At 39.4% G+C, this 27,214-nt stretch overlaps 1 protein-coding gene across 1 annotated transcript in view; it reads left to right on the forward strand.

Annotated features, from left to right (window-relative positions):
* The window catches only part of grin2da (glutamate receptor, ionotropic, N-methyl D-aspartate 2D, a), a 145,276-nt gene that overhangs the window by 108,439 nt on the left and 9,623 nt on the right, over positions 1-27,214 (forward strand). The window contains exons 10-16 of the mRNA XM_063465664.1: positions 2,155-2,280; positions 4,816-4,928; positions 8,951-9,067; positions 9,926-10,086; positions 13,394-13,463; positions 14,113-14,230; positions 25,932-25,993. Coding sequence (XP_063321734.1) covers positions 2,155-2,280; positions 4,816-4,928; positions 8,951-9,067; positions 9,926-10,086; positions 13,394-13,463; positions 14,113-14,230; positions 25,932-25,993 — 767 coding nt within the window. The remainder of the gene's footprint in view (positions 1-2,154; positions 2,281-4,815; positions 4,929-8,950; positions 9,068-9,925; positions 10,087-13,393; positions 13,464-14,112; positions 14,231-25,931; positions 25,994-27,214) is intronic.

Consider the following 27,214-nt stretch of genomic DNA (forward strand, 5'->3'; position numbering starts at 1 on the left):
AATTCAGGTCTTTAGCCTCCTTGTGATTATGATGCATATCTAGTTTGATGCTTTTTGTGTTAAAATGTATCCTCCATGCATCATTTATTTGAAAATGTTTCTACCAAAATTTAATAAAAAGAAAACGATTATCATAAACAGAATGAAATGAAATTATTATTCAATTTAACAATGAAAACCTAGCTGAAATTATAATGCATCGTCGCAGTCCTTGTGGCACACGGGTTGGCAGCCCATGCAGCCTTAAAAGCATATTAACCCTGTCTGGCAGTAAGTTTAATGGATAAATCCTGAGCCTTTCCACCTGCTCCCTCACTGTGTGTCTCTCTGCACGGGAGCCACAGCTAAAAGCCTCGTATATAAACAGTGCTTGTTACTCTTTGGTATGTCAGCACACAGTCACGTTTGATTTAGCATCTCATCCTGGAAGTAACACAAGGAGAGACTAAAGTGTTGATGAGGCGACCCAGTAGCTCAGCCCATCTCTCCGGTGCTGTTTGATTAGTGTTACATCTGCCAATGTCGGTCTAGGCAGCAAATCCCTCACTAATTTGGCAAATCTCAGAAGAATCTGCTTGTTTCCTCTGCCGGCAGTTAGACTAGCACCCATTACTTGATATGAGGAGAGACAATTTCCTCCTGTCTACATCCAGACGTCTAACAATTTAATACAAGACTGCTCATTTGCTGTGTCATGCAGCTACACAGTGGCAGAAACAGAAAGTGTCAATGTGTAAAATTATTCAGCACACATTTCTTTTCCTGAAATGTATAATATATGGCTGTTCGCTCCATATTCATGGACATAATAAAAACATTAAAATCAAATCCCTGACTCGGGCTTAGATGTTTTATATTATTTTTGATTAAAATATTTACATCCCATTCAATATTTCATCACTTCTGTGATCCCTCCTGCTTTGAGATATGTCTTTTCTCTCATTACAATTTTTGTTTTGGTTGAATTTACTATGAATCTGAGCTGACACAGAATAGAACCAACAACAGAATGACCTACAGTATCTAGCTTTGTTTTACTATCTTGGTCCTACATATCTTGGTTTCTATTTTTCTCTGTGATTTTCAAAATGTTCAAATGCAGTCTTTTTACAAAGGCAATAAAAGCTCAGTTGTACCAGTGGTAAGGTCACGCTTAGAGCTTGACACTCTGCAGTGTCTGAGTATTTCAGGGTAAAAGGATCAAGCTCCTGTCTAAATTAATATGGAGCGAGCCATAACTACAATTTCAATGGCTACTGGGATGTGAAAACTGTGTGTACTGTATAGAATCAACCGTCAGAGTGGATAAAACCCTGTAAAAAGTTCAGTGACTTTGCACCAAAATATAGTTTAAAAGTTTTTTTTTTCAATTTCACAGCAGGTTGAAATAAAAAAAGTGATTTCACTTGCAGGTTGGGGCAGCACGGTGGCTAGCACTGTTACCTCACAGCAAGAAGGTCCTGAGTTCAATTCCACTATCAGGCCAGGGTCCTTCTGTGTGGAGTTTGCATGTTCTCCCCGCGTTTGTGTGGGTTCTCCCGGCTTCCTCCCACAGTCCAAAGACACACTTAGTGGGGATAGGTTAAATGAAAATGCTAAATTGCAACCTGTCCAGGGTGTACCCTGCCTCTCGCCCTAAGACAGCTGGGATAGGCTCCAGTGCAACCTTAAAAAGGATAAGTGGAATCAAATGGATGGATGGACTTGCAGGTTGTACTTGTACTACAGAGTGCTGACGCTATGATTGTCTGTAGCTCATCCCAGCAAACTATCAAACAACTTCTCTGTGTCGCTGCCTTACAATGCCTCTTGTTTCGGTCAGGTTCACAGTGACATTTAGAAACGTGCAGTGAAAAGTTTTTGTTTGCTAGTTTAGAACAAGCGATTTAACCCTCTGAGGTCTAAGTAAGCATATGTGCTTATCCTAACCCTCTGCATATTGGAGGAGCAGACTTTTTTTATAACATCCACTGCACCAGAAACAGTTGGTGCATGGGATGACAAGGGTCTTCTCAAACTTATAGTTGTTAGGCGTCAATCTTTGTTCACTGTCCACACAGATTTCCATTTTATGAAGTGGTAATTAGTAAATGTCAGGAAAACTTCCTAAAGTTTTCCTATTCATTCTTGTGTGTGTGTGTTGGTGTATTGCAGAGCCCTACAGCCCAGCGGTGTGGGTGATGATGTTTGTGATGTGCCTGTCGGTCGTGGCTGTCACCGTCTTCATCTTTGAGTTCTTCAGCCCCGTGGGATACAACCGCAGCCTGCAGAGTGCTAAGAGTAAGTGACGGAGTCGCTCCAGTGTCTGCACGCCAATCAACCCACCACCACTGCTCATTTCACAACATTATTACCAACTTGTCACTTTGTCAGTTATGTAAGCGAGGGGGGGCTGATTTGAGGAGGGTGTTTGTCCAAATTATTATAATTAAGCGTTCCGCTTTTTTTTGACTGCACATGATTCAAAACAATCACTTCACACCCACAATGTGGCTTATTTAATAATAATGACACAAACACTGACTGCGTGGTGGTGGTTGATGTTGACATTTTTACAGTACTTGTCACTTCACCATTATTGCAACTATTTACTGTGTGCGTCTCTGCCCAGACACGTTTATTTTTAATTAGAACCTGGAAAAGTTGTTCTTTATGTTTTAATAAACTGACACAAGTAGAAGTGAACTCATTTTATGTGTCAGGTAGATGTCTGTGCACGCTCGTCATTTTTCTTTCTTCTGTATCAAACCACTTCAACTTTCATCTCTCTTTATAAGCATGTTTAAATCTTATTCTTATCTTATTATATAATCGTTTCAATAGTTTAAATCCTGACAAAAGTCTAATAAGCTAAAGTTTAAAGGTCTACTTACCAGTCTTTGGCAGTTGCAGAGACTTGTGCATCTCTGTCGTCCTCTTTTTTCCAACATTTCCAGGGTGTCAAATACTAGTGTTGTGTCAGAAGCTGCCAGCTTCCCAGAAATACAAAGCCTTGAGACACTGACCATTGCAATGTTTGATAGTATAAGACGTACTATATAGCAGTCCTTTTTTTTCCAAGAGCATAAAGCTCATGGAAGGGTTGGTGTTGACCTACTTCACAAGTTTGGTAGCTAGAAGATGGTCCACTTTGGGATCTTTTAACATGCTTTTTGCTTTCCCTTGCTACTTAGAGTTAATCACCAGATTTAGGAAACTATTATGGTCCCTACACATTAAACATTTAAAAGTACTGTTTGAGTTTAAGGAGGATCTATATGTGATGAGTTCCCAACTTGTGCTCACACTTCAGTGGCTTTGACAAAACAGTAACATATTATCCATTCTATGACTTAAATACGTCAAATTAACTTCCACTTCACTCAAATATAATACACTGTAAAGTGTAAAGACACTATAAAGTGCCTCGTGTGCTTAATTTGTGCACTCATTACTTGAAGAAAAGGTACTTCCGATACTTCAAAGTAATCCTCTCCACACATCTGTACCATATCTGCATGCTGACTGTGTTTCCATAAACGTGCAACTTCACCTTTAATGTTGAACAATGAGCTATAGTCAGGGTCTTTTTGTTCTTTTATTTCTCATCCTTCTGAGACTTCACAGCATAGTGATTCACAGCGTAATGACCTTACATTCAACACGAGGGTGTCTGCTGCCAGGTTTAATAACTTTAAATAAGTCCTCTTCTCAGTTACGTCTGTTTGAACTTACAACATGAGACATTTCTTAGATCACTGCAGGGCAGCTGGTCCATACAATCACTGCAACTCAGCGTGTTAATGTTGACGTTCTGTATTGTCACAGCAACAGCGTTCACATGTCTAATTTCTACTTTAATTTCAAAGTCTTGGCTCTGTCCCTGTATTTCCAATTAAAAGTCTTAAAGCAACAGTGGACTGTGACTATTCAGATAACAATGTGCTTCTGTTTGCTAGCATTACTTTATTTTAGGCAGACTTGCAAATATTTCATTCACAATGTCACCAAGGCCACACAGTTATGCGCTGCTCTTTAATGGAGGTTAACCAAACTATTATAAAACCAACTAGTTTCTGTCCTTGAAGCGTCTTGGAATTATTTTTTCAGAGTACAGAATACTTTCAATAGTGTTCTGTAACTTTTGAGATACTTTTCATATACATTTTATAAAACTGTTTCTTCTGCATCTCATTGTCATGAAAATTCCTGTTGGATCAGTCCAGCCCCACAGAACCTCCACTACTTGTTACCTGTTGGCTTTTCTTTCTATGAAACCACAAAAGACTAAATTTTACCCAGAACCATGAACCCCGACCTGGAACCTGGACCTCAGTAATGATCTTATGTGACTAAAAGGACTAAAAGGAAATCTTTATGAATGAGTGAGAATATGGGAAATATTTCTACTATTATTACTACTGCTAGTAGTAGTTATAGAGGATGACAGTACATGCTATAGAATATTTCCTCTGTGGCAGCGGTGCTGAATCAGCCTGTTAGAGATGGTGCACCACTGCCTCTGCCAGTAAATGGTGCAAAGGGTGCTCAGAATTATCCATCATGGATAACAGTTCAGTGGCCTTCTCCGTATGGATGTGAGCAACGTGTCACAAATCTTAGTTTCTTTGTTGCTACTAAAAGAGTGATGTGTTTCTTCCTAAGAGCATAAATTTGGATATTTAAGTTATCTCTTAATATTTCTTTGAAAATAGCTGTACCCCATTTTTTTCCCCAACTCTGGCCTTAATTCATCACCCAACACAATTTCCAGTAATGTCTTAAACAGGTATTACTTTCCTTCATAAACAAACTGTCTATCTGTCTGTTTCTCAGAGTCAGGGGGATCTAAGTTCACCATAGGGAAATCTGTCTGGCTGCTCTGGGCTCTGGTCTTCAATAACTCTGTGCCTGTGGAGAATCCCAGAGGAACCACCAGCAAGATCATGGTAAATTTGGTCAACTGAATGGCTGTGTTTTTTATTTTTATTTTTTTAATTTATTAATTGTGTGAATAACTCATCAAACTAGAGCATCAATTACAGTAACTCATCAAACTAGAGCATCAATTACAGTCAACTCCAGGTCCAATTTTTATTGGTCAAAGATGCAATTTTAACCATTTAAATTGTTTCAATAGCAAAAACTTTAGCACTTGCCAAATCAATCATTTGGGACAATTCTTTAAAAAAAATCCACTGACCAGCTCAGTAGGAGCAAACAGCTGGAATGACCACAGAAGAGCAATAAAATGCATGTCCATTAAATTTGTTCCATGTTTAAGAAAAATAGCTTCATAGCATCTAACCAAGTCAAGAACATTCTCGAGGAGGAAGGTTTATCATCATCAAGGTCTACAATGAGCAGGTGACTTCATTTAATACAGAGGACTTACAACCAAGTGGAGTAGCACAGTTTTGCAGTGGTTGCCTCACAGCGAGAACGTCCTGGATTTGAAATCACTGTGTGGCGTTTCCATGTTCTCCTCATACTTGGGTGGGTTTTCTCTGAGAGCTCCAGCATTCTCCACATTACAAAGTTTGAGCTACTCGGCAATTCTAAATTAGTCATAGGTGTGAATGTGTCAATGGTTGTTTATGTCTCTGTACATGGACTGCCAATCTGTCCAGGGTGTACCTCTGTGACAGCTGGGCTGTAACTGTGCTGTTAGTCTTTATTGGCTGTACTTGCTAATAAAAGTAGCAGGATGAATTCTGAAGTGTACAGGGTTGTACTCTGTGCTCAGATTCAGCCAAATGCTGGCAAACAGTGCAAATGGATAATGAACCAAAGCATACTGGGAAAAGGAACCCAAGAGTTTCTTAAGGCAATGGAATGGGAGATGAGAAATGGGATTTTAACCAAAGCTCTTAACCCTATTCAGTTTAATAAAACCAAAGGCCGACAGAGAAAGAGCAACTGAAGGTGAGTGCAGGGAAGGTCTTTACTGCAGCCACCCTCAGGAGGTAACAAGATGTTTGGAGATCGCCACGGGTTCTAAACTTAAGTGCGTCATTGAATAAAAAGGATTTTCATACTTGATTTTCATTAAGTATTAAAAACAATAATTTTGACTTAAAATGATGTTAATTTGTGGTGGTCTACAGAAGCAAAATTATAAAACTTCTATCTACTAACAAGCCTAAATTAATGATTTGTGAGTCAAAAGTATTTCAACTTTTGTCTCGTTGGAATTCAAATGACTACATTCTCACCATCAAGCAAATACCTGTGTGACATTAAACTGTAGTCATTAAAATGTCATGTTTCAGTGTAATCTATGTATCTACAAGACTCAATTATTTAACAGACTGTTTAGTCACTTGTTTCACCGTGGTGGTCCTTTCAGTACCTGCTGTTACTTTGGGCTTGCAATCTCTAATGCAGAGTAAAGCCACAGGTGGGGAAAACTCGAGGTGCATTTTTTTCGACTGCTTGCCCAAGTGCTTTTCAACAAAACCCCAATCATCTTAAGAGCTCATTAGCTGCTTGATAGGCTTCACAAAAGGGGGTTAGAGCAGAGAAGATGATTATTCAACATCGTATGTGTGCTTTTTTTTTAACCTGGGTTTAAAGTTAGTTGTATGTCAGCCTGCAGGTAAGAGTTATTAATGGTTTTCTTGCCCATCGAACCATTTCCCATGTTCAATTTAAGATTAAAAAATGCACTGAAGAGAAAACTGTGTATTTAAGGTTCCCCTTTAGCAGCACCAGCACTCTGTATCTGATATGTTTTTGCAACACTTGCCAGCCAAAATATTCTACGAGGCAACCACGTCTAATTAAAAGGAAAAAAGAAAGAATGATTACAAGATAAATCCAATTTTAATGGAGGTTTATTTGCCAAATGACTTCCACTTCATTTTTCATACCTGCCTAAGCCTATTCAGGGTTATCAGTAAGTACCCCACTATGCGCTGGAAGGATAATTGTCAACCATTTATTATTGATATTAAACATTTAAACAGATTTTACATCAGTCCAAGGGTCGATAACTTCCCAGGCAGTCTGTCGTTCAAGCCTCCACTGAGGAGTTATTTTTTTAATTATGCTGATTTGCCACAGTTAGTAGGGGTGTGCATTTACTATCTTAATCACTAAGAAAATTATGCAAATGAACTTTTGGCACAAACAGAGTACTGTGGAAACAAATAGTCCTATTCACCACCAATTGCAAGTGCAAATTTATTGCTCAGGCTAATCCACATCTCTGCTTCCTGGCTGAATGTCAGCATTCAACCATCTTATAGCAATAAAAGCAGCTCTTCTGAACGGCTAAATGTCTCCATACCGAATTGCCTAAAAAATCTTTTGAAGAATCGTATCAATTTGCTAAAGTAATTTGGGGTAGTTAATATATTTTGATTCCTTACTCAGACAGCAATACTACAATGTGAAAACAGCCATTATCTGGTGAAAATCTAGTGTTTAAATAAAAAACAAAATGAAATATTAACCTCACTTGTTGCAGTTCTCTCATAAAAGTCATAATCTTTATCTGATTTAATGTGGCGTCCATGCTCGTTAAGGGCTTTTTGTATACCTCTGCACCACTTCATGAAAACATACACACACACACATACACACACACACAAACTGACCCGATGCGCCACCTTTAGGCCATGACAAACACTGCAAACTCTTCCTCTGAAGGCTGTCGTTTGGTTGTCGCTGGATTGTCGCAGAATATGATATCCAGTCATATGATACCCACTAGTGATACCCACAGTCATCAGGAGGAAATTTGCATCAGTTTGGCACAGAAGTTAATTACTCTTTAAGTAAACATCAAGAAGAAGAAGAACTCCTGAAGAAGATGGTGGCATTGCAATTACATGCCAAAATAGGACCTCCAAGGAGCGATCTAAAAACTGCAGTGGTGCTGGAAGCACTCCAGAGGGGCACAAATATGTAACCTTGAAGGGGATGCTTCAAGGTGATTTCAAATTTAAATCCAGTGGGGGTTTTTTTCTTTTCCTTTTTTAACAATTTTCGATTTCTCACCTTATGTTTGCATTTCTCCAAAAACTATTAAAACAAATCAGTCAGCCACAGTTTTGTACTTGAGTCTCCAGGCCGTTCTCTAATCTTTCTTCTTCTTCAAAAGGCAGATTTTTTTTTTATATTTGTGCTGCAAAAGATAATCCACTTGTTTATGCTGAATACATTTGATCACGTCTTTAACAATAAAATATTAATTTCTGCCAACGAGTGTCTGTGCAAGAAAAACAAGATTATGTAGCAAATAACCAATCAAATAGCTATAGGCTAACAGACAATCAGCCCAAGCCTGGAATAAATTTGCACCATCTGTTTTCTGAGCTAAAGGCTATGTGTATGAAATAGCAGTTCAACTGCTTGAATGATGAAGGATGTAGCGCTTGAAGCTTGAATTATACGAAGCACTAAACATAACATATCTCACCAAGTTTCCCTCCTTTGTGGAGATGCAATATTAAATAACTTTTACACAATATAGTTTTTTATTTGAAACATGCCTTTTAAATATAATTAATTACTTAAATTATGTATTTCAAAATTGTGCTTAAATACTTAACCAAGTGCTTTGATTCAACTAGCATATTTGCATCAATCACCTTAAATGAATTTTAAGGTGGGCAGAAGGTATTTTTATATCCACTGTGATGGACGTGATGATGTAAGGAGTGCACTGCGAGAAAAAGGGGATTTTCTTTCTTCCCATATTTAAAAAATATGCAACTAGTTTAATATTATTTACAATTTAAGTTCATTTAATTGTACAACAGATTCCTGGGTTGCAGCTTTAGGAGGCAGAAATGCCACGCTGGAAAGTATGAACCGGCCCTCCAGGCAAGACAGAGTTTCAGAGCTGTGAGTTTAGCGATGAAATGCCAGGGAGTGGAAATAGTGTCACCGGAATCCTAAAACACTTTCACACCTGTCAGGCTCAGTCCTCATTGATCTTACTCCACCACACTTCTACCTTCAGGTGCTGGTGTGGGCCTTTTTCGCTGTCATCTTCCTGGCCTCCTACACTGCCAACCTGGCTGCCTTCATGATCCAGGAGGAGTACATCGACACGGTGTCAGGGCTGTCAGATAAGAAGGTATGATATGGATGGATGAGTGATTTACAAACAGGTGAATAGTCATATGATGGCCTGAATGGTTAGCAAGAAATTCCACATATTTGATATTGAGAGATTCATGGGTATTTTACGTGATTTAAAACTTACAACACCAAAGTCCCCCAGACTCAGGGTCATCTTTCAAAATAAATACAACCCTATTTCCAAAAACATGGAATGCTGTGTAAAATGAAAAATAAATGAATAGAGAGAGATGCTAACACATTCTCCGGGTCAAAGGTCATTTTGGGTGCAATAAAGAAGCAGGGAGAAGCCGAAATCTCTTCACTGGGCTCACAAATCCAAATTTTAATTCGTTTTTGCACATCACAGAGAGTACATCACCCGTCTGTTATCGACGCAGACTAAAAGAAGCTACAGTTCCTTCCCCCTCATACCTTCAGCAAACCAACATCTTTTTGGAATCGGGGTTGTAAATATGATTATGCCACAAATATTGCACTCTCTCATGTCTGCCTTTAAGAGAGCACATCAGAATAGCTTAAGTTAACAGAAGTGGAAAACTGTGTACTTTCCCTTTTTTATTATTTTTATTTTTCCAGCGCAGTTTCACCACAACTCACAAGACTGTGTCCCGCTGCTTTGACACTTTAAAACCTCATCTGTTTTATCAGTCTCTCTCTGCTTCGGAGCTCTTTAGAAAAGTGTAGCACAGGGGCTCTTCTTTGAAAGTGAAGTCTTTGAATCTTTGTAGCTCTTCATCCCGCAGCACAGATCGGCTCCTCTCCCTCATTTCAGCTACCACTCTTTAACTTCCGTCCTCCCTCCTGTCACTTTAATCTCAGCCCACCTCCTCTTCTTCTTCTTCTTGTGCAGTTTCAGCAGCCGACAGAGCAGTACCCACCACTGCGTTTCGGCACGGTGCCAAATGGCAGCACCGAGGAGAACATCCGCTCCAACTATCCCAACATGCACCAGTATATGATTCGCAACAACCAGAAGGGTGTAGAGGAAGCCATTGACAACCTCAAGACTGGGTAAGGATAGGAGAACTATTAGCAGCCACTTGGAGTGTGGATTGAGTGTGGATTTGTCATGTGAAATAGAAGAAATTAAAGCCTACATGTTCGGTTAGATACGAACAGAACAATATTGGAAAACGGTAGATCGGGACTTGGAAGAGCATGAGGTAAAAAATGTCAGATATTGTTACGACCGAACGCAACCACACTCTGCCTGCACTAGACATCTCATTTCTACAAATATACTTCTGCTGTCATCCACTCTTTAAAACAGCACCCAGATTCAAGTTAAAGCTGCACATTTTTGACAACAGCACTTACTTTAAACAGATACCGTGCCATCTCCCCTGGTTTTTATATATCTTTTATTTTTAACTTGAGGCGGTGTTGTCGTCCACGCTCGGTTCAATTACAGGAGCCCTTTTTGCCTGACTCAACCTGTTAGCGCATTGATCTGCCTTGCCTCAGGAGCCACAGCAAACTGTTGTAACCTGTGCAGACCCATCAGGATCATGGCTACTAAATGCAGTTGGAGAAGAGGTGTGGAGGGCTGGAAACTTTTAAATAATACATGCTAGCAGCAACCGCAGTGCGGTGGGAAAATTGCGCCATCTCAGCACTGGCTGACACTCGGGCGCCTCTTGTCTTCAACAAGGGGGGGGGTTATTATACGCCTGTGGGACTACAAAGTACACAAAGCACTTTCCATAAAATATACACTCGCTCATTGCGTTTGATGTGGAAGCGGACGAGGTAGAGGGGAAAGGGGGGAGTGATGCAGATTAGGGTTCAAATGTTTAATGGGACAAGCAAGCACACACACACAAGCCAGCAAGCAGCGGGCGCAGTCTTTAGTAGATTTGACGTAGCGTGTTATTAAAACACAACGATGCATTCCTTTTTATCATACTCACTTGTCCTTCTCGCCCCTCTTACATTAATTTTCCACCTCTCTCTCTATCTCACTTCAATCAGTCTGTCCGTCGTCTCTTTCATTACACACTGTTTATCTCCCTCTTCCTTATCCTTCCCTCTCATCCTGACATTATATACAAAGGAAATATCCGTCGAGGCAAAGTGATATGAAGATTTCTGTTTGATTTGCCTGCCATGGCACTGAGCACCGCCTCTCCATCTCATCTTTTCTCCTCCTGTGCTTTCCTTTTCTTCCCATGATGATTTTTTTCTGTCCTTTGACTGGTCTATTCCTCCCTCTCTCATTAACTCCTTGCTCCCAGTTCATCAACTCCTGTGCGCTTCCTTTGCCACCCAATAATAATATCTGAACTTCCCTTTTCTCTCCTTTTGCTGTCAGCCACCTCTTCCCCTCCTGCTTTGTGTACCCTCTTCATCACCTTTTTAAAAAAAAATCTTCCACCCTTCAACTGAGCGCTTTCCCCTCAGTAAGAATTTCGTGGATCTGTGCAGCTCCCTGAGTGTGAATATAAATGAATGTGAAGTAGAAGAGCAGGTGTAGTGACAAATCTATCATTCGCTTCTCAGATGTACATCATCAGTGTGAGCTGAGCTGTTACATTTAATCCATTACTTGATGATGAACTGTTGTAATTCACTTTTGATGTATACCCATTTTGCAGTGCTTCCACTCCAGTAGCAGATTTCAAATGATTCATTTTTTCCCTATACTTTAATCCTGAGATTTTTTTTCTTTTTAATTATTACTGTTACTACTGGATCATTAGAGAAGATTCTTCCTGCAGTAATTTATATTTGGTGGTATGTCTCTGCCCTTGCATGTGCACAGATAGAAAGCCTGAGGTAAGAGAGCAGCATGCAGAAACAATCTGGCATCAGTGAGAAGTGATATAACTGTGATTAAATGAGATGTGGCATTAAAAGAAGAAGCTAGGACGGAGCTGGATTTCAGATGTGCAGCAACCACAGGGAGGCTAGCTGTTATCAGCCGGTCTGTGAGGATTACAGTCTGAGCTTCAGTTCTTGTCTTGCCTGAACTAATGCTAGTCTCAATATTTTAGATTATTATAACTGAGAATTTCCTCATTTTCCCAAAGAGTGAAACCACAGGCTGTGTAATTATCGCACCATATGATGTAGTGTGTGAATTTAGGAAACCCTGGAAGTTGCAGTTTTGAGAATGGCACTTGGTCAGTTTCTAATTCCTAAGATATGTACAGCTGGATAATGTTGCAAAGAAAAAAATGCATATAAATGCAACTGCATCACAGAAAACTCCTTATATCTGCAACATGATTCAGATTTAAACCACATTATCCAAGGCAGCTACAACATCACTACTGTAGAAAATGAATTAAAGCTGGTTTGATTCAATATGTGTGATAACAGATCATTTTTCAGACATATCACTAATGAAACACCTTCCTCTACCTTCTACCAGACGCAGTAGGCTGTTATTCATGTTATTCATTGTAATAAATGTAAGTGGGGGGGGGACGACAAAAAAAATAACAACTTTATTTTAAACCATTATCTTCTTCTGAACATTACCAACTACTACTTTTGAGCTTAAAAAGAAATCAAAGACCTTCCAACGTAACAAAGGAAACGTCCAAAAGATGCTTTTACTGCTGTTTTAACCTAGAAACACACTTCGGGTTGCTCCTGTTCAGCAGGGTGAAATTACCACCACTAAGAGGTGCTGCTAGGGACTGATAACAACATATAATGGGCATTCGATGGGCTGATAAGATTTGAAACAGGTGGGTATGACTAATGCAGTCCAAAAGCTTTGATAACAGCCTTTACATAACACATTTACAGACTGATCTGCCGTTAGATGAATTTCCTAGTTAGCTTTAAATATTTCATTCACAGTGATTTATGGTTTATTTCTTTTTCAGTTAGATTGATTGTTGTTGAATATACTAAGCCTTACCCAGTCATGTAGTGACTTTGAAAGAAACAAGACTTTTGTAAACTTCCTGAACATTTATGTAAAAAAAAAAACTGCATTTTTTGTGAGTAGCTACAGTCAGAAATTACAATAACTCTTTGAATTTTTCCTTCTGAGCAAAAGTGAATTTCACATCCTTTGCTTAAATTACCCCCTCCCCTGTCGCTGCATTCAATTATGCTCTATTCAAGCTATTGTAGGAGGAGAATTCTCATCTCTTCCTCTATTTATGAATGTTTCACTGTGTGATTGTTGAAAGTTGGTGAAAGAGCCCTCTGTTTGCTGATGTCTTTGTAGAGACATTGTCTCACTGCTGGTTTGTCCATCATATCTTGTCATTTTGTTCTCTAGTTGCTTTTGTCATTTAGATCCAGGTCAGTGATTTCCATTGCTTTGTTGTAATTTTCTTCCTTCATTTCTCCCCTGCAGAAAACTAGATGCCTTCATTTATGATGCTGCAGTGTTGAACTACATGGCCAGGAAGGACGAGGGCTGCAAGGTAGGAAATGCATCTGTGCACAGTGATTTCACACCTCTGCACAGTGACACTTTCGTGCATATGGGCAACCATTGCTCAAGTTTCTTTGTCCTATTACCGTGTGCAAAAAAACAAAAAAACCAACAACACAACAAGCATGCTAAATGAGCACTTGTACAAGATGTACATCTGCATTAAATAAATCAAACACACCCAATGCATTTATATTTTCCCCTTGCGGCCTGTAGCTGGTTAATATTGTCATTTCTGGTTGGCACTGGTGTTGATTTATTTATAAGTTTGTATTTGATACGGCTCCCACAGCAAGAATGAAAATCCTTCCTGGTGATCATTTATAATACGGTCTGTGGGAGGCCTGAGCTCCCAGCAGCCTCATGCAACAGCCACTGCTGCAGTAATTATTACAACTGATGTGGATCTATATTAATTCCTCCACTGAAACAATATCCCACACTCTGGGATGTCGATATTAGAGCTCAGCCAACTGAATTTATATGACCGTGACAGTACACAAAGAAATTACAGTTAAAATGAAACTAATTTATCTTTTGCTCATTGCCATCTGCGTCTTCATATCTGGCTCTCTGTGAATTAATGTGTTTGTGTGTATACGTGGATTTATGGACCTTTATGTGTTTAATTCAAAAAGGTTATGACCATCGGCTCTGGTAAGGTGTTTGCCACTACGGGTTACGGTATTGCACTGCACAAGAATTCCCGCTGGAAACGCCCACTGGACCTGGCTCTGCTGCAGTTAGTTGGAGATGGTAAGTTAAAAAGGGACCAGAAAGCAACACGTAAGACACGCTAGCAGGAAGGACGAAGGAGAGAGCAAGAAGCATATAGTTAACGCTCATCTTACCAACTTGAAAACCCCAATAAGTAATAATAAAAGTTAATTAAGTAATTAATGTCATCTAAAAAGAAAAAAATTGCATAAAGCCAATCACAACCTGGTTGTGTCCTTCGCCTGCTCCGGGGCCTCCTCTTGGCAGGAGGAGCCCAAAACACCTCACCTAGAAGTTGCCCAGGAAGCATCCTAGTCAGATGCCCGTACCACCTCCAGTGGCTCCTTTCAGTGTGGAGGCATAGCGGCTCCATTCTGAGTCCATTCCAAATCACCATCTCATCACGTATCGCTAAAGGAGAGTCCAGACACGCTTCAGAGGAAGCCCATTTCTGCCTGTATCCACGATACCTTTACCACAAATAAAGGTAGGAAAGTAGATCAACCTATAAACAGAGTCATCTATTTCTTGACCACAACAGACCGGTAAAGAGTCCACATTACTGCAGATGCCACTTCAGTATGTTTGTCAATCTCTCCCTCTCACTCATGAACAAACTTAAACTCCTCCACCCGTTTCCAGCTGGGAACCATGGCCTCAGACTTGGAGGAGCTAATTGGCTCCCAGTGCAAGCTGGAAGAAATAACTCAATGAAGTCATGATCTCCAGAACAGAACCTGAAATCTGAGACCATTGAACTGATACCCCCACCCACTGGGTGTGCCTGGACATTCTGTCCATAAATATTTTAAACAGAATTGATGACAAAGGGACGGCCTGTCTGCCCAGTCTGACTGATGTCTGCTGATACGAACCAAGCTCTCACTAGGGTTGTTTCAGAAACAGCTAAAGGCAACTGAAGCTAGTCAGACACTACAGGCACTGATAACACCCAATTTGCCTCATGCTTTGCTCAGGGCATGCTGGCCTGTAACAGGAGGAGGAACAGTTACTACCTTGCTGTCTATATTTCAGGAGCAAAGGTAATACTTTTGTCAAGTAGGTCTTCCAGCTGAGCATTAGACAGTCACATCAGGAGGTAGAGTTTTCCTGTCTCCTAGGAGAGTCATTGCTGCTCAGATTGGGGCTCGCAATGTAGTATCAGCTCTTTTTTTATATACAGCATGAGCATCACATGCCCCAGCTCTCTCAGGTGCATTTAATCCAGCCACATTCCCAACATTTGGATTACTTCCAATCTGGGAAATTCCTCATGTATATGATGAAGGTAATAATTTTTTTAAATGATTGACAGAGTTTTATTATTGTCATGTTATGTTGTATTTTAGACTCATAGAATATATTAATTGAACAGATAGTTTAAAACTGTGTAGGGAGAAGTGGATCCTTCAGACCGGGATCCCCTGAGACCCCAAACCATTGGTCCTAAAAAAAAAAGCACAAATCAAAGTATAAACTGAAAATAGTAATGTCAAATCATTAGGAACAACGTGACAAAGTCATAAAATATTGAAATGTAAAAAAAGTTCTGTGAGATCTTTGAGAGGTCTGCACAGACCCCGGATGATGGTTAAAGGAGACCGATCACACCTTCCCTGGATTCTCATGCTAAACAGGGCCAAACTTTTAAATAATGAGGTCAGTGTATCTATATGGTATAAGTAGCTGAAATGGCAGTGAATCAAAATCTACTCTAAACTCTGTGTTTTAGCCAGTTTTTGTTCTACTCCTGGCTCTGTATGATGTTAGTTCTTGCTAAGAGCATGGAGGTCCCAGTCATCTGCTGTTGAAATCTTCTGTTGAGCAGAGCTCATCAGACAACTGGATTAAACATACAGTCTCCTCAAAGCTAAAGAGTGAATTTCAGTCAGTGGATATTATATATGTATACCTAAGAGAAATAAGGATTATGCTGAGCTACATGTCATGCAAAGTTACTCTGTTACAGCTCAGTTAGCTTAATAAGTTACTTGATTTCGATCGCCATTGTTGGTCGCCATTTTCTTTGCACTCCCACCGCATTTCATGTAATCTCCTTACTGCCCACCAGCAAACAGCACATTCAAAGGAAGAGTAGTCATATGTCAAAAACATTTATTACATTCATGTCTGTATTCATGACTGCAGTACTGAGGACTATATTAATTTTCCTTTTTAAATGATCCTTTCATTAATGCGTCCTAATTACTGTGCTAATTACTACAGAAGTAAAAGGTAACTCTGATACGCTACTTATGCCGTTTGTCCCTCTTACGCCATAACCGCTCCACAAACCAAGACATGTCAAAACCTTTGATTGAGAATTACTAAGGAATCTGCTCATTAGACCCCAAAATATGGAGTTAGCACCCAAGGTCACCAAGTTATGCGCCTCTGTAAACAAAATCAAAAACCTTGCAGAATCTAAATATGCTGTTCAACCTCACTGACATGGGTCGATTGGGAAGGTGGCAACACTTTTGGTGAAAATGCAGCTAAAACTTACATTTTTATCGTAACAGCAGGTTGTCCAGGAGTCCTCTTTATGAAGATTATCCAGGTTTTATACATTTTTAAAATGGCTGGGTCATGATGTTCAGGAAGAGCTTGTACTGGAGAAAAAGGTTTTATTTATTTATTTAGTTATTTTTTAAGGTTTCTAGTTCTTTAATTCCACTGCAAATGAATAATGATCAAAAAGTTTACACAGGTTTTATGGTGATGGTTGAGTGTTATAGGAGGATGAAGTTTAAAGCTGGGGGTGAGGAAGAGAGAAGAGAGAAAAGGCAAGAGGGATGTGGATGGAGAAGGGTGTGATAGGTGAGGGTCAGTAGAGAAATTAAAGAGGTGGTGGTTGTGAGAGAGAGGAAGATCAATAGAGAAGGTCAGGGGGAGGAGGAGCAGAGAGGAAGAGGGAGGGCCGTGTGATCTTTGCTAAAGCTGTCAGATAACACGTACACACACTTGCACACACACCGTTTCTCTTTTTCTGGTTCATACACTCAGTAACACTTCCCATATTCTCTGTCTGACCTGATTATACACAAATACACATACTGCACAGCAGACTTCCAACAGACTTCACTCCTCTAAATATTTTACCCTCAAAGTTATTGTTTGGTTTGTTGCATACACATTTTTGCCTGATGTTTTTGTTCCCATCCTCTGACTTATAGTCTGATAGTAATTTCAGCCTCTTTGCATTTTCTTAGGTCTCTGTTGAATTTCAAGACTTCAGTTTTTGATTGTGTTGCTCATGATGATGTAAAAAGATCACAGAAACAGGATTTAAACCCAGCTCTTCTCAGCCTTTGTTCATGCTGCTATGACTATATCACATTTGGTGATCATGACCAAGAACTCTGGCTATTTATGTGTTAATCACATTTTTATTTACATATTTGTCATTAGTAGCTCAGTAATGGCAAAGCGTCCAAAGAAGATTGATGAGTGGATCTGTTCAGCACAGAAAGAAACAGGAGACAAAGGAGGTTTTAAAAAAACACAGATCTGAGGAGCCGTGAAGGAGCTCAAAGCGCTCATTGGTACTACAGAGTACATTTAAACAGTGGTAATGTTAACCAGCCTGTTTCTCATTGTTTCAGTCCTGGTCTCTTAGCATGCAGCTGAAATACTGGATACTTGAACCTCTGGGTTGTTTGTTTTAAATAGTCTCCAATAAAGTTACAGCAAATCCTGCAGACAAGTGAACATGATCTGTGGCACCAATTCAACATGATGCCACTGAAAACAAGAGAAGCTTCATAGAATTTTGTGGATTACAGCCAAAGGAAAACATGAGATAAATGTACATTTCCAGCTGTATTTGAACACCCACCCATCTTCCACTTATCCAAGTGCAGGGTTCAGGGAGGCAGGAGTCTATTTCAGCGGCTTGCTGTCTTGTCAGAGGACAGGAGGTACGGTGAGGAAGAGCCTGGACAGGTCACCAGTCTGTTGCAGTCACATTTGAACTTTCAAACTTTCCAAGTGTGACAAAATAAGAAACACGTACTAAATAACTAGATACCCAGCTTTGGTCTTTTCTGATAATTTCTGGCAGCAGAGGTCGTTTTTATGAAAGCATTTGTCAAGTTTCTGCTGTGCCTATTTCTAACCAAATGAAATGTTCTGTTATTTTTCCTTTATGTGTCAAAACTGATTCTGGATAAAAATGTATTAAAACTGCATTTGAACTATGAGAAAAAAGAATATCAGGGATGAATTTGTACCCAATGAACTACAAGGACTACAACATTCATTCAGATGAATTCTGGTGTTAGATATTTGTAGACTATGTTTCAAAACATAGTTTAATATACTTTATAGAACCTGTAGGCTGTTGTCAGCTGGGCCAAAGACTTCCTGTTCAATGCACGAAGGAATTCAGTTATGCATTTAAAATTTTACAAGTCTTAATTTGAAATACCGAAGAAAAACAGATGTTGTAAGGGATTTTTAAGGAACATACAATTCTGCTGGTTCATAGAAAATTATAAATAATAATGCAAAAAAACATTGTTTAGAGTAGACCACAGAGAGAAGGGCTGAATGCAGGTCTGGAGTCTGTGTGTATGAGAGTTGAGAGGGACACAGCAGGAAGATCCTGACAGCCTGGTGGATGAAGCTGGATGGAAATTAGCTCTTAAACATTGTCAGATCCTGCCTGGATCTATGCAGTGTTATGATGTAACTAAAAATTGCTTAATGTTATCCAGTAAATGTCAGTATATTAATTAAACCATGTGACAATGCCAATATAAAAGCCACTGACAAACAGGAACGTTGGAAAAGTCACAAAGACGATTTGCACACATATATCTGACAACAAAAGACATAAAATAAAATAAAATAAAACTATCCTTTAAAAACCAACGCCACACACATTCTTACTGGCTGTCCTTTCTCATACCAAAAATATTTGATATATTTATATACAAATATCTGATTACATGGCTTATAAGTCTTATTTATGTTGATAAATAACTTACAGTGGCATTTAAATTCTGGCATCTGCAAAGCTGACATATGATTGGTTCCTATAGCGTTTTATAGTGAAAAGCTAGAAAAGCCAAATTGAGCAGATATCATTAAAATGCATCAGCCTTTAGGTAAAGTTGGTTCCTCCTGATCTGAACAGATAAGAGATAGTAGAAGAAGTGGATAAAAATCTGAAAAGCACACCTGTATAAATAGGAAAGAGTAATGATGTTATTTATCCTGGGCTGTGAATAACGTCCACGTTCTGTGTAATAATCCCAATTTGATTAAAAAACAATAATTGTGTGAACAGCACTAGAGGACCTGCTGAAACTGCATTTCACATATTTGGCTAATTATGATAATTGCCCTCTTTAAAATCTCAACACCGAGCTACAGCAGTTTCATAACCAACCCCAAAGACATGACATGAATTCATTATGCACTGCACAAGCAGCGTGGCCCTTTAAGAGTCCTATAATGTTTCCTAGTAATGCATCTCTTTGTTAGAGTGCTGTCGTTTCCTTTCTTAGCACATGACTGGTCAGTCACCAAATTGCCTACTCTGGGGAGCAATTTAGCCTCTTCGCAATTAGAGAGAGCGAGAGGCAGGTGGAAAATGCCTCAGTGGCAGCGGTGACAGCAGCTCCCAGGGGAAGAGAACACTGGAGGCTGATGGCATGTGATACAAAACGTTCAAACAGAGATGTGTGAGTTTGTCCTTAAAATGAGATGTCTAGCTGTTTGGTTGGATGACAACCACGACTGCAAAGCTGTCGATGTAGAAAAAATAGAAGAAATTATTTTTAAATGCTGGGTCCTTAAACTTTTTAACATATTATTAAAAAGTTCAAGTTTCTTCTACTTTTGTTGTTTGTTTCCAGCTTCTAAAGGCGTTTTAGTTTCCATTTAGTACCAATGTAGCATTGAGAAGTCACATTTGATCAGGATTTGGTTACATGCAGGTAAGCTAAAATCTCAACAAAATCTAAATAATTTTGTTATTTAACACCTTTTTAAAATATTTTTGTGCATTTCTAAATAACAACTGCACACAGAACAGGAAGTCTTAGCCTTAGCCTCTTAGCCTTAGACCCTTGTTGCAGCTCTGAAATACTGATTGATCAGTTCCCTCATCAATCTTCTTTGTGGGAACACGGGCAATTTCCCTACAAGTCTTGTAAACATTCTTGAACTAACCTTTCTCATTTCAATCATTTATCTATTTCCTGATAAAGAATCGTGTCTTCTTTTAGCTACCATCTGCTATACCAGCTACCACCTGTTGAACTCTGATTTTGTCGCGCTGCTGACCCTCATTTGCTAAAGTATAAAGAGGAAAATTCAAAGGACAGCAGATGCACAGCAATACTTTTGATAAAGAAAACTGTTTGAAGATGAGGCATCTGTGTGTCAGGTCCCACGTGGCTCCACTGTGTTTCCAAGAAATAAACTTTCTTCAAAGCGATGCCGAAAAGGACAGAGATCCAGGAATGTGCACTGTTAGAAATGCTGATGTTGCACCTGAGCTCAAACACCACAGTAGCATGCATCCAAGGTTTGCCTCCATTCCACTTCCCCTTTGTGTCACTCACAGTGATTCATGCTGACTGAGCAAAGCCAATAAGAACACCTCGCACACAAAAGAATGATAACAGGATGTGAATATGAACAGCTTTTGGCACTAAGGGTGGAACAAACTAGAGCAACACAGCTCACCCTGGGGAAATTGATTTCATTTTTTCTTGATGTTCTTTTTTTTGTTGTTGTATAAATGGCTTTGAGTCTTCAGAGACCCAGATGTTGATTTTCATTTTATAGATTCAGAACAGAGCCACAGATTTTTCTCTGAACCTGCAATTTTGTTTATAATCTTTTGTTTACTTTGCACAGCCGAACCAAATCTGCAGATTATTTGTGATCAGCATTTAAACATAAATGAATTAATGAACAAAGCACTAAAAATGGCAGAAAACGAATCATAATCCCTGAAACAATGAGTTTTTATCTATATAGAATTTTACCATCTTAAACCCAGCAAAGACATTTGACGCTGCTTTTTCCAGTGTACACTTTCATGTATACATGAAGAAAGTCTGAGCCGTACTGCTGATTAGTATGATCTTCCTTCTATTATAAAATACTCAGCTATAATTATTTTTGCAATCAAAATTCAGTCCTCTCACAGCTTTCCAAGTAAATTTGATATCTATAAAAGTCATGTTTATCTGACTGCTGGACAAAATATGTACACTTAGCTGTTATTACACCAAGTGTCTTGCAGAAGTACCTTTAGGGGGAAAAAGGATCGGTCTAAGAGATCAATTAGACTTGACGACCTCCTCCACCCGATTCCCATCACTCTCGCCCAAAAAAACAGCCTTTGCCTCTCCATGTCCCAGTTCTTATTTGTACTTTTACATTTTGGCTGATGTCTGAACAAAGCAATTTCTTTCTGTGATGGAGGAACTGTATCTCATACAATTTACTTCTGTCACTCACACGAAGCAGTTACAGTAACTTCAAATGATTTGCTTTTTCCCCAGCAGAGTTCTCTTTCGGTTATTTATATGCTAAATATTGCTGCTGTCCAGAGTGTTACAAATAAAACTTAATCCAATCCAAATATTACACATATGACATTAAATGTGATCCAAAATTGAAGAGACCAGGCCAAATGAATTATACGATCAAGCAGACTTATTAAAAAAAACCAAAAAAAAAAAAACTTGACTTCCTCTTTTAATAATTTCCAGTATGCCCAAATCTGTCTTGGAAAAATGGCTTTGAATCAGTATTGTATAAGGGAAATGATCCCATGTTGGTGATTAAAGCTCTTTTTGTGAAGAATTTCTGGACGCCATGATCTCCATTTTTGCTGATGACCTGGTCAGTCAGGGTGCTACTCCCCAGTTTTGGGGATTTTGAATGAAACTTTACACTTTTTCTTGAAAAGGTTAGCAAATTATTGTTATTACACAATGACAGCATTAGCATTGATTTGGAAAAAGAAGTCTAAAGAAACTGAAAGCCAAACCGATATAGTTTTCCTGGCCTAAGATCATGAAGAAAGGGAAGCATTTCTTCAGTGGCTTATAAAGAAATGATCAAAACTTATATTTGTGCTTCTCGTTTGTCACCTCTGTGCTTAGGTGTGTTTAAGAGCCAACTAAACGTTATAGAGTGTGTCCATAGTTATGCTATTTATAGTTTTTATGCACACACAAACTCATATACACAGTTTTATATATTTGACTGCTTTAGAAGACATTGTCGGTGAAGTATAAAACTGCCCCAGGTCATAATACAATTTTCTTAATGCTATTTCTGCACAGATTGGATAAAGGGGATATTTATTATGCCCCTGAGAGGATTAAAGAATAAAGGAGCTTAATTCGTCACTGCACACCAACATAAAGCCATTGATGTTATAGAGGCACAGGTTAGAATATTAAGGAATAGCATAAATTGAATTGTTCCCAAATCACAACAAAACTGCCAAAAATCAGCAGAATGAAACACAGATTCTATTTTATGGTCTGTCTTGGTTTGCACGCCTGCGCCTTTCATTTGTTGAGACGATTCTCCATCTTCACTCCGTGGCATTTTCCTCCTCAGCGCAGGTAAAGGAGGAAATTCTGCCTGTCTGTCAGCTCTTTGTAGGGAAGATTTCTCCCAAAGAGCAGCTTTATGCAGCGCTGACTGCCATGATTAACGTATTTACAGGGAGATAAAGGGAGAGGCAGAGAGCCGGGCAGAGGGAGAGAAATCAACTGAACATTCATTGAAACTTGATAAATTAGATTATGGGAGCGAGCCATACGCAGAATGAACATGCGTATTAGCCTTTATTGTGAGGATCTGCGCAGGAAGTGGGGTGAGAGGAAGAAGGGTCAATCGAGTTGAGCTCAGTTTAATTCAGCTGTCAGAGAACATTTGAATTCCTCCATGACTGTTGGGGAAGTGAAACGTGGCACACGATCCTTCACGCTGGACCCAGATTTTTTTTTTTTTCCAGATTTGATGTTTTAGTCAACACGGCGGAGACTAATCCATGTGGCAGGGCTTTATGGAAAGGTTTTCAGACAAGGTTAATTAACCCACAGGTCGATTAATATTGTAACAGTGAGGATTGGGAATTGGAACCTCCACATTCTGAGTGTATTTTCAAAACAGTGTGTGTGTGTGCTAGATTTAAAAGACCTCTGCACCCTGGTCACGCACATCTGTCTGCATGAGTGTGTGTGCATGGGAGGGAAAAGCATGATTCTTCCCTGCTGCCTCCTTCTTTTTGATTAATGCATTAATAGCTAGCACTGAGAGTCCCATTACACTGGAGCTCAAAGTGTGTATCACATGAGTGTGTACGTTTTTGATAGTTTGAGTAGGAAGAGTAATGTTTGTGTGCATTTCCCCCTTTCATCTCCCATGTGCTGTCGCATCGCTCTGCCCTCGGTGTAGACACCAGGCCATTTCACAGCCCGCTTCAAAGGGCTCCTGTCTCTTGCAGTCACTGTCTCTAATTCCCAATTTCCCTTTTCGATCTCATAACTTTTGCTGCAAATCTTTCCCTAAATCCTTTAAATCTTTCTCTTGCTCCCTTTCCCTATTTTCTGAGCCTGTTCTTAGTGTTCGTGCATATTTTGCATTCATGTGCTTGCGTATTATAACAACTGTAGGACAACTTAAGTATACGGGTTTGTTGACTAGCTGTTTGTAAGATGTTCTATAGCATGCCAAATTTACATTATGGTGATTAAAATCCCTTCTATCCTGCATTACATAAATATACAGATGTGCTCCAAAGTTTACTTGCACTCATCATGGGTGTGGATTTTCTCTAATCCAACATTATAAACACAGGGTCAAATATGTACATGTACATCTCTTTTAAGTTGGGAGTCCAAGTCCAAGTCAGACAAGACCAAGATTGAGCTTTGTCCTTAAAGCAAGAGGTATGTTTGAACACTGTACCTGTCATGGTCCTGGGTCATTCTACCCAGCATTCTTAGTCTTCTTGTGTTGTTGTATTTTGTTAGTTCATTATTTATTTTATGGTTCCCAGGTTGTTCAGTTTAGTTTATTGGATTCCCCCGTGTGTCTCTGCCCTCTGTGTCTCCCTATGTGCCTGTGTTTATATTGGGGTGTGAGTTCTTGTCCTGTGTTTCCCTTCGTGTTTTATTCTGTCATGTTTTCCATCCTTCCCCAGCGCATCATGTCTGTGCTCTCCCTCGTGTTCCCTCGCTCCCTCGTCTGCCTCTCCTCCACTCCCACATCATGATTCCTGTTTTATTGTGAAGGTCCCGCGTTTGCATGTTCATTCTGTTCAGTCCAGCCTCCCCTGTCTCATTATGGTTATTCGTGTCAGCTGTGTTCCTCGTGTGTTTTCACTTCCTTGTTATCCCTCTGTGCATTTAGGTCAGCGTCTCCCTGAGTCCTCTGTCGTGTCCTCCCTCATGCTGTGTGTTCCCTTGTGTGCCTCTCAGTGACGTTTAATTTTTATTTTCCCAGCCTAGTTTAGTTTTGTATCATTTCCTTGAGTCAGCAAATAAAAGCGGCATTTTGAGGTTATTCCCGTGTGTTGTGAGTCCTGCATTTTGGGTCCAATCTCCTGCCTGCCATACAGCGATTCATGACAGTACCAGCTGTCAAGCATGGAGGTGGTAGCATCATTATCTGGGGCTGTTTTGATATCAGTGGCTCCACAAAGAGAATGGAATAATGATGAAATAGGACTACCTCTGCATGCTTTAAGTTTAAATCAACAGCTAGACTAGACTTGGACAGAGCTGAGTGTTCTAGGAAGACAGTGATCCCAAACACACATCTACACTGGTTTTGGAACGGGTAAAATGGGCTAACCAAAACCTAATCTCAACCCTATAGGACTAAGCTTTGAAGTTGGGTAAAGTACATGCTACGAAACGAATCAGTTTGAATCAACTCTATCAATTCTGCCAAGAAGTGTGCTCAAATAGTCGGAATTATGCCACAAGATTGTAGATGGCTACCAAATACATTTAACCAAATCAAGTGGGGTGTATGTATATATCTGAAACAATATGTATACTTTTACACCTGTGTGGATTAGAGAAAATCCTAAATAAATTCAAACTTTGTAACCAATCGTTGTTTTCTAAAGTGCTAAAAGTTATATGCTGTATTCCAAAAAGTCCTAAATTACCATGGCATCCATGTCCATGGTGTCTATGTAAACATCTGACCACAGCTGTATATTTATTTCTTTGGTTTGCTAACTCCAATCAGTCTCATCTGTCATTCCTATTTTAACAATACACAAACAAAGCTTCGCTTGCTCCTCTCATTTCTCTCTTCCACGCTATATTTCATCATCTCCTTACTCTATATTTTAGTTGTAACAATACACTCCTCCATTCCTCTCATCTCCTGTCTCTTCGCCTCTTCAGCTCTCCTTCTCTTGCCTCTTTCTTCCCTTGGGGAATCAAACACCTTGCTCTCATAACAAAGGGGTGGTAATCCTCTCTATATATTTTTTCTCTTACTTTCCATTTTACACTCTTCTTTTTAAATCCCTCTTCCTAATTGTCTTTTTCCTTCTCTCATGATTCTTCTCCTTTCTACCATCTTCCTCACTTCCTACTTTATTTTCCCTTTCCCCGTTTTCCTCCCTGCTGTATGGCACTCTTAACAGAACCTTAAACCTCTTATTTTTCTTGTCTTTTCCCCACATTCCCTTCATTTTAATCTTCTTTTTCTCCCCTTACCCTTTCTCTTCCAGATGAGATTGATATGTTGGAGCGTCTCTGGTTGTCGGGCATCTGCCACAATGATAAGATTGAGGTATGATGTTTTACAACTTTTCTCCATTAACCTGATGAATATATATCCTCTTCAGCTATTTCAAAATGAGCTTTGCGTCAGTCCTTTTCACCAAACACCAAACCAGGGAATCATTGGTGTTTATTTATTTATTGTTGTTTATTTATTCCTCTTGGCAGAAAAGTATGTATGACAAAAATGGCTAAAATCACAGGACTAACTCAATCTCTCATACTTACTAGATGTGACCTCCTAAAAAAGCAGGAACCTTACCTTATTCAAAAATAGTCATTTCAGTATTGTCGCCATTCTCTGCTTTCAGTGTTTCTGTAATCTTTAGTTTTCTTCTGTTCTGATTATGTTCACATGCACATAAATGTGCACTGTCAAAATGGCTTCAACTTGAATTTAATTTGGGGAAACAGGACAGGAAAGTGGTTCAGTTAGTGAGCGAACATTGTGTTGATGTGGAAAGAAAAAATGTCTCCACTGCTCTTCTTGGCTTTACAAGGGTTGAGATCATTTACATGGGATTTTTTCCCTAACATGCCCCAAAATGTTCCTATTCTTATCCCAATCAGTGTGTGGTAGTAAGACCACATTACGTTCCCTCAGTTTACCCCTATTCCTTGCCACATGCTGAGCCTGCCCTTAGATATAGCCCATCACTCGTATTTCCTCCAGGTGGTACAGGGTCTGCATGGCTTTCTTTCATGCCTCATAATGAGAAAGCAGAACTCAGTGTGGGAAGTTTGACCCTAAGAAATTAAGAATAAAACCATGTTGTGTTTATCTTTTGATGGGCAGATTTGTAGAACTTTTTACCCCTCAGCCTTAAAAGCCTGATGAGATATTGTTGTCACCCTACCGGGCGGACAGCATGAACGTTCGGGAATGAGGCAACGCAGGAGTGTCAAATTGATAGCATAGGTGTATCTGCTAAAAAGCTCGAACAAGTTCGAATCTCAGTGACCTAAACCCAAAGATCAGAGGTCCAGTTTTCAAAAAAATCGTATAAATGCAATAACTCAAGAATGCTGCATTTAGGGATTTTCCAATTGATAGCATATAATCTCTAAAAATCTCTGGTGAGTTTGAATCTCAGTGACTTCAACTTCAAGGTCAAGATCAGAGATCAAGGTTTTTTAAAGATTTTGTGAATAACTTGAAAACAAGTTGACGTACTGTAGGATTTTGAAACCAAAACTATAGGCGAGTCTACCAGGAGACTGAGGGGTAGCA

The sequence above is a fragment of the Pelmatolapia mariae genome, linkage group LG22 (genome assembly GCF_036321145.2).
Source record: "Pelmatolapia mariae isolate MD_Pm_ZW linkage group LG22, Pm_UMD_F_2, whole genome shotgun sequence".
Classification (NCBI taxonomy): domain Eukaryota; kingdom Metazoa; phylum Chordata; class Actinopteri; order Cichliformes; family Cichlidae; genus Pelmatolapia; species Pelmatolapia mariae.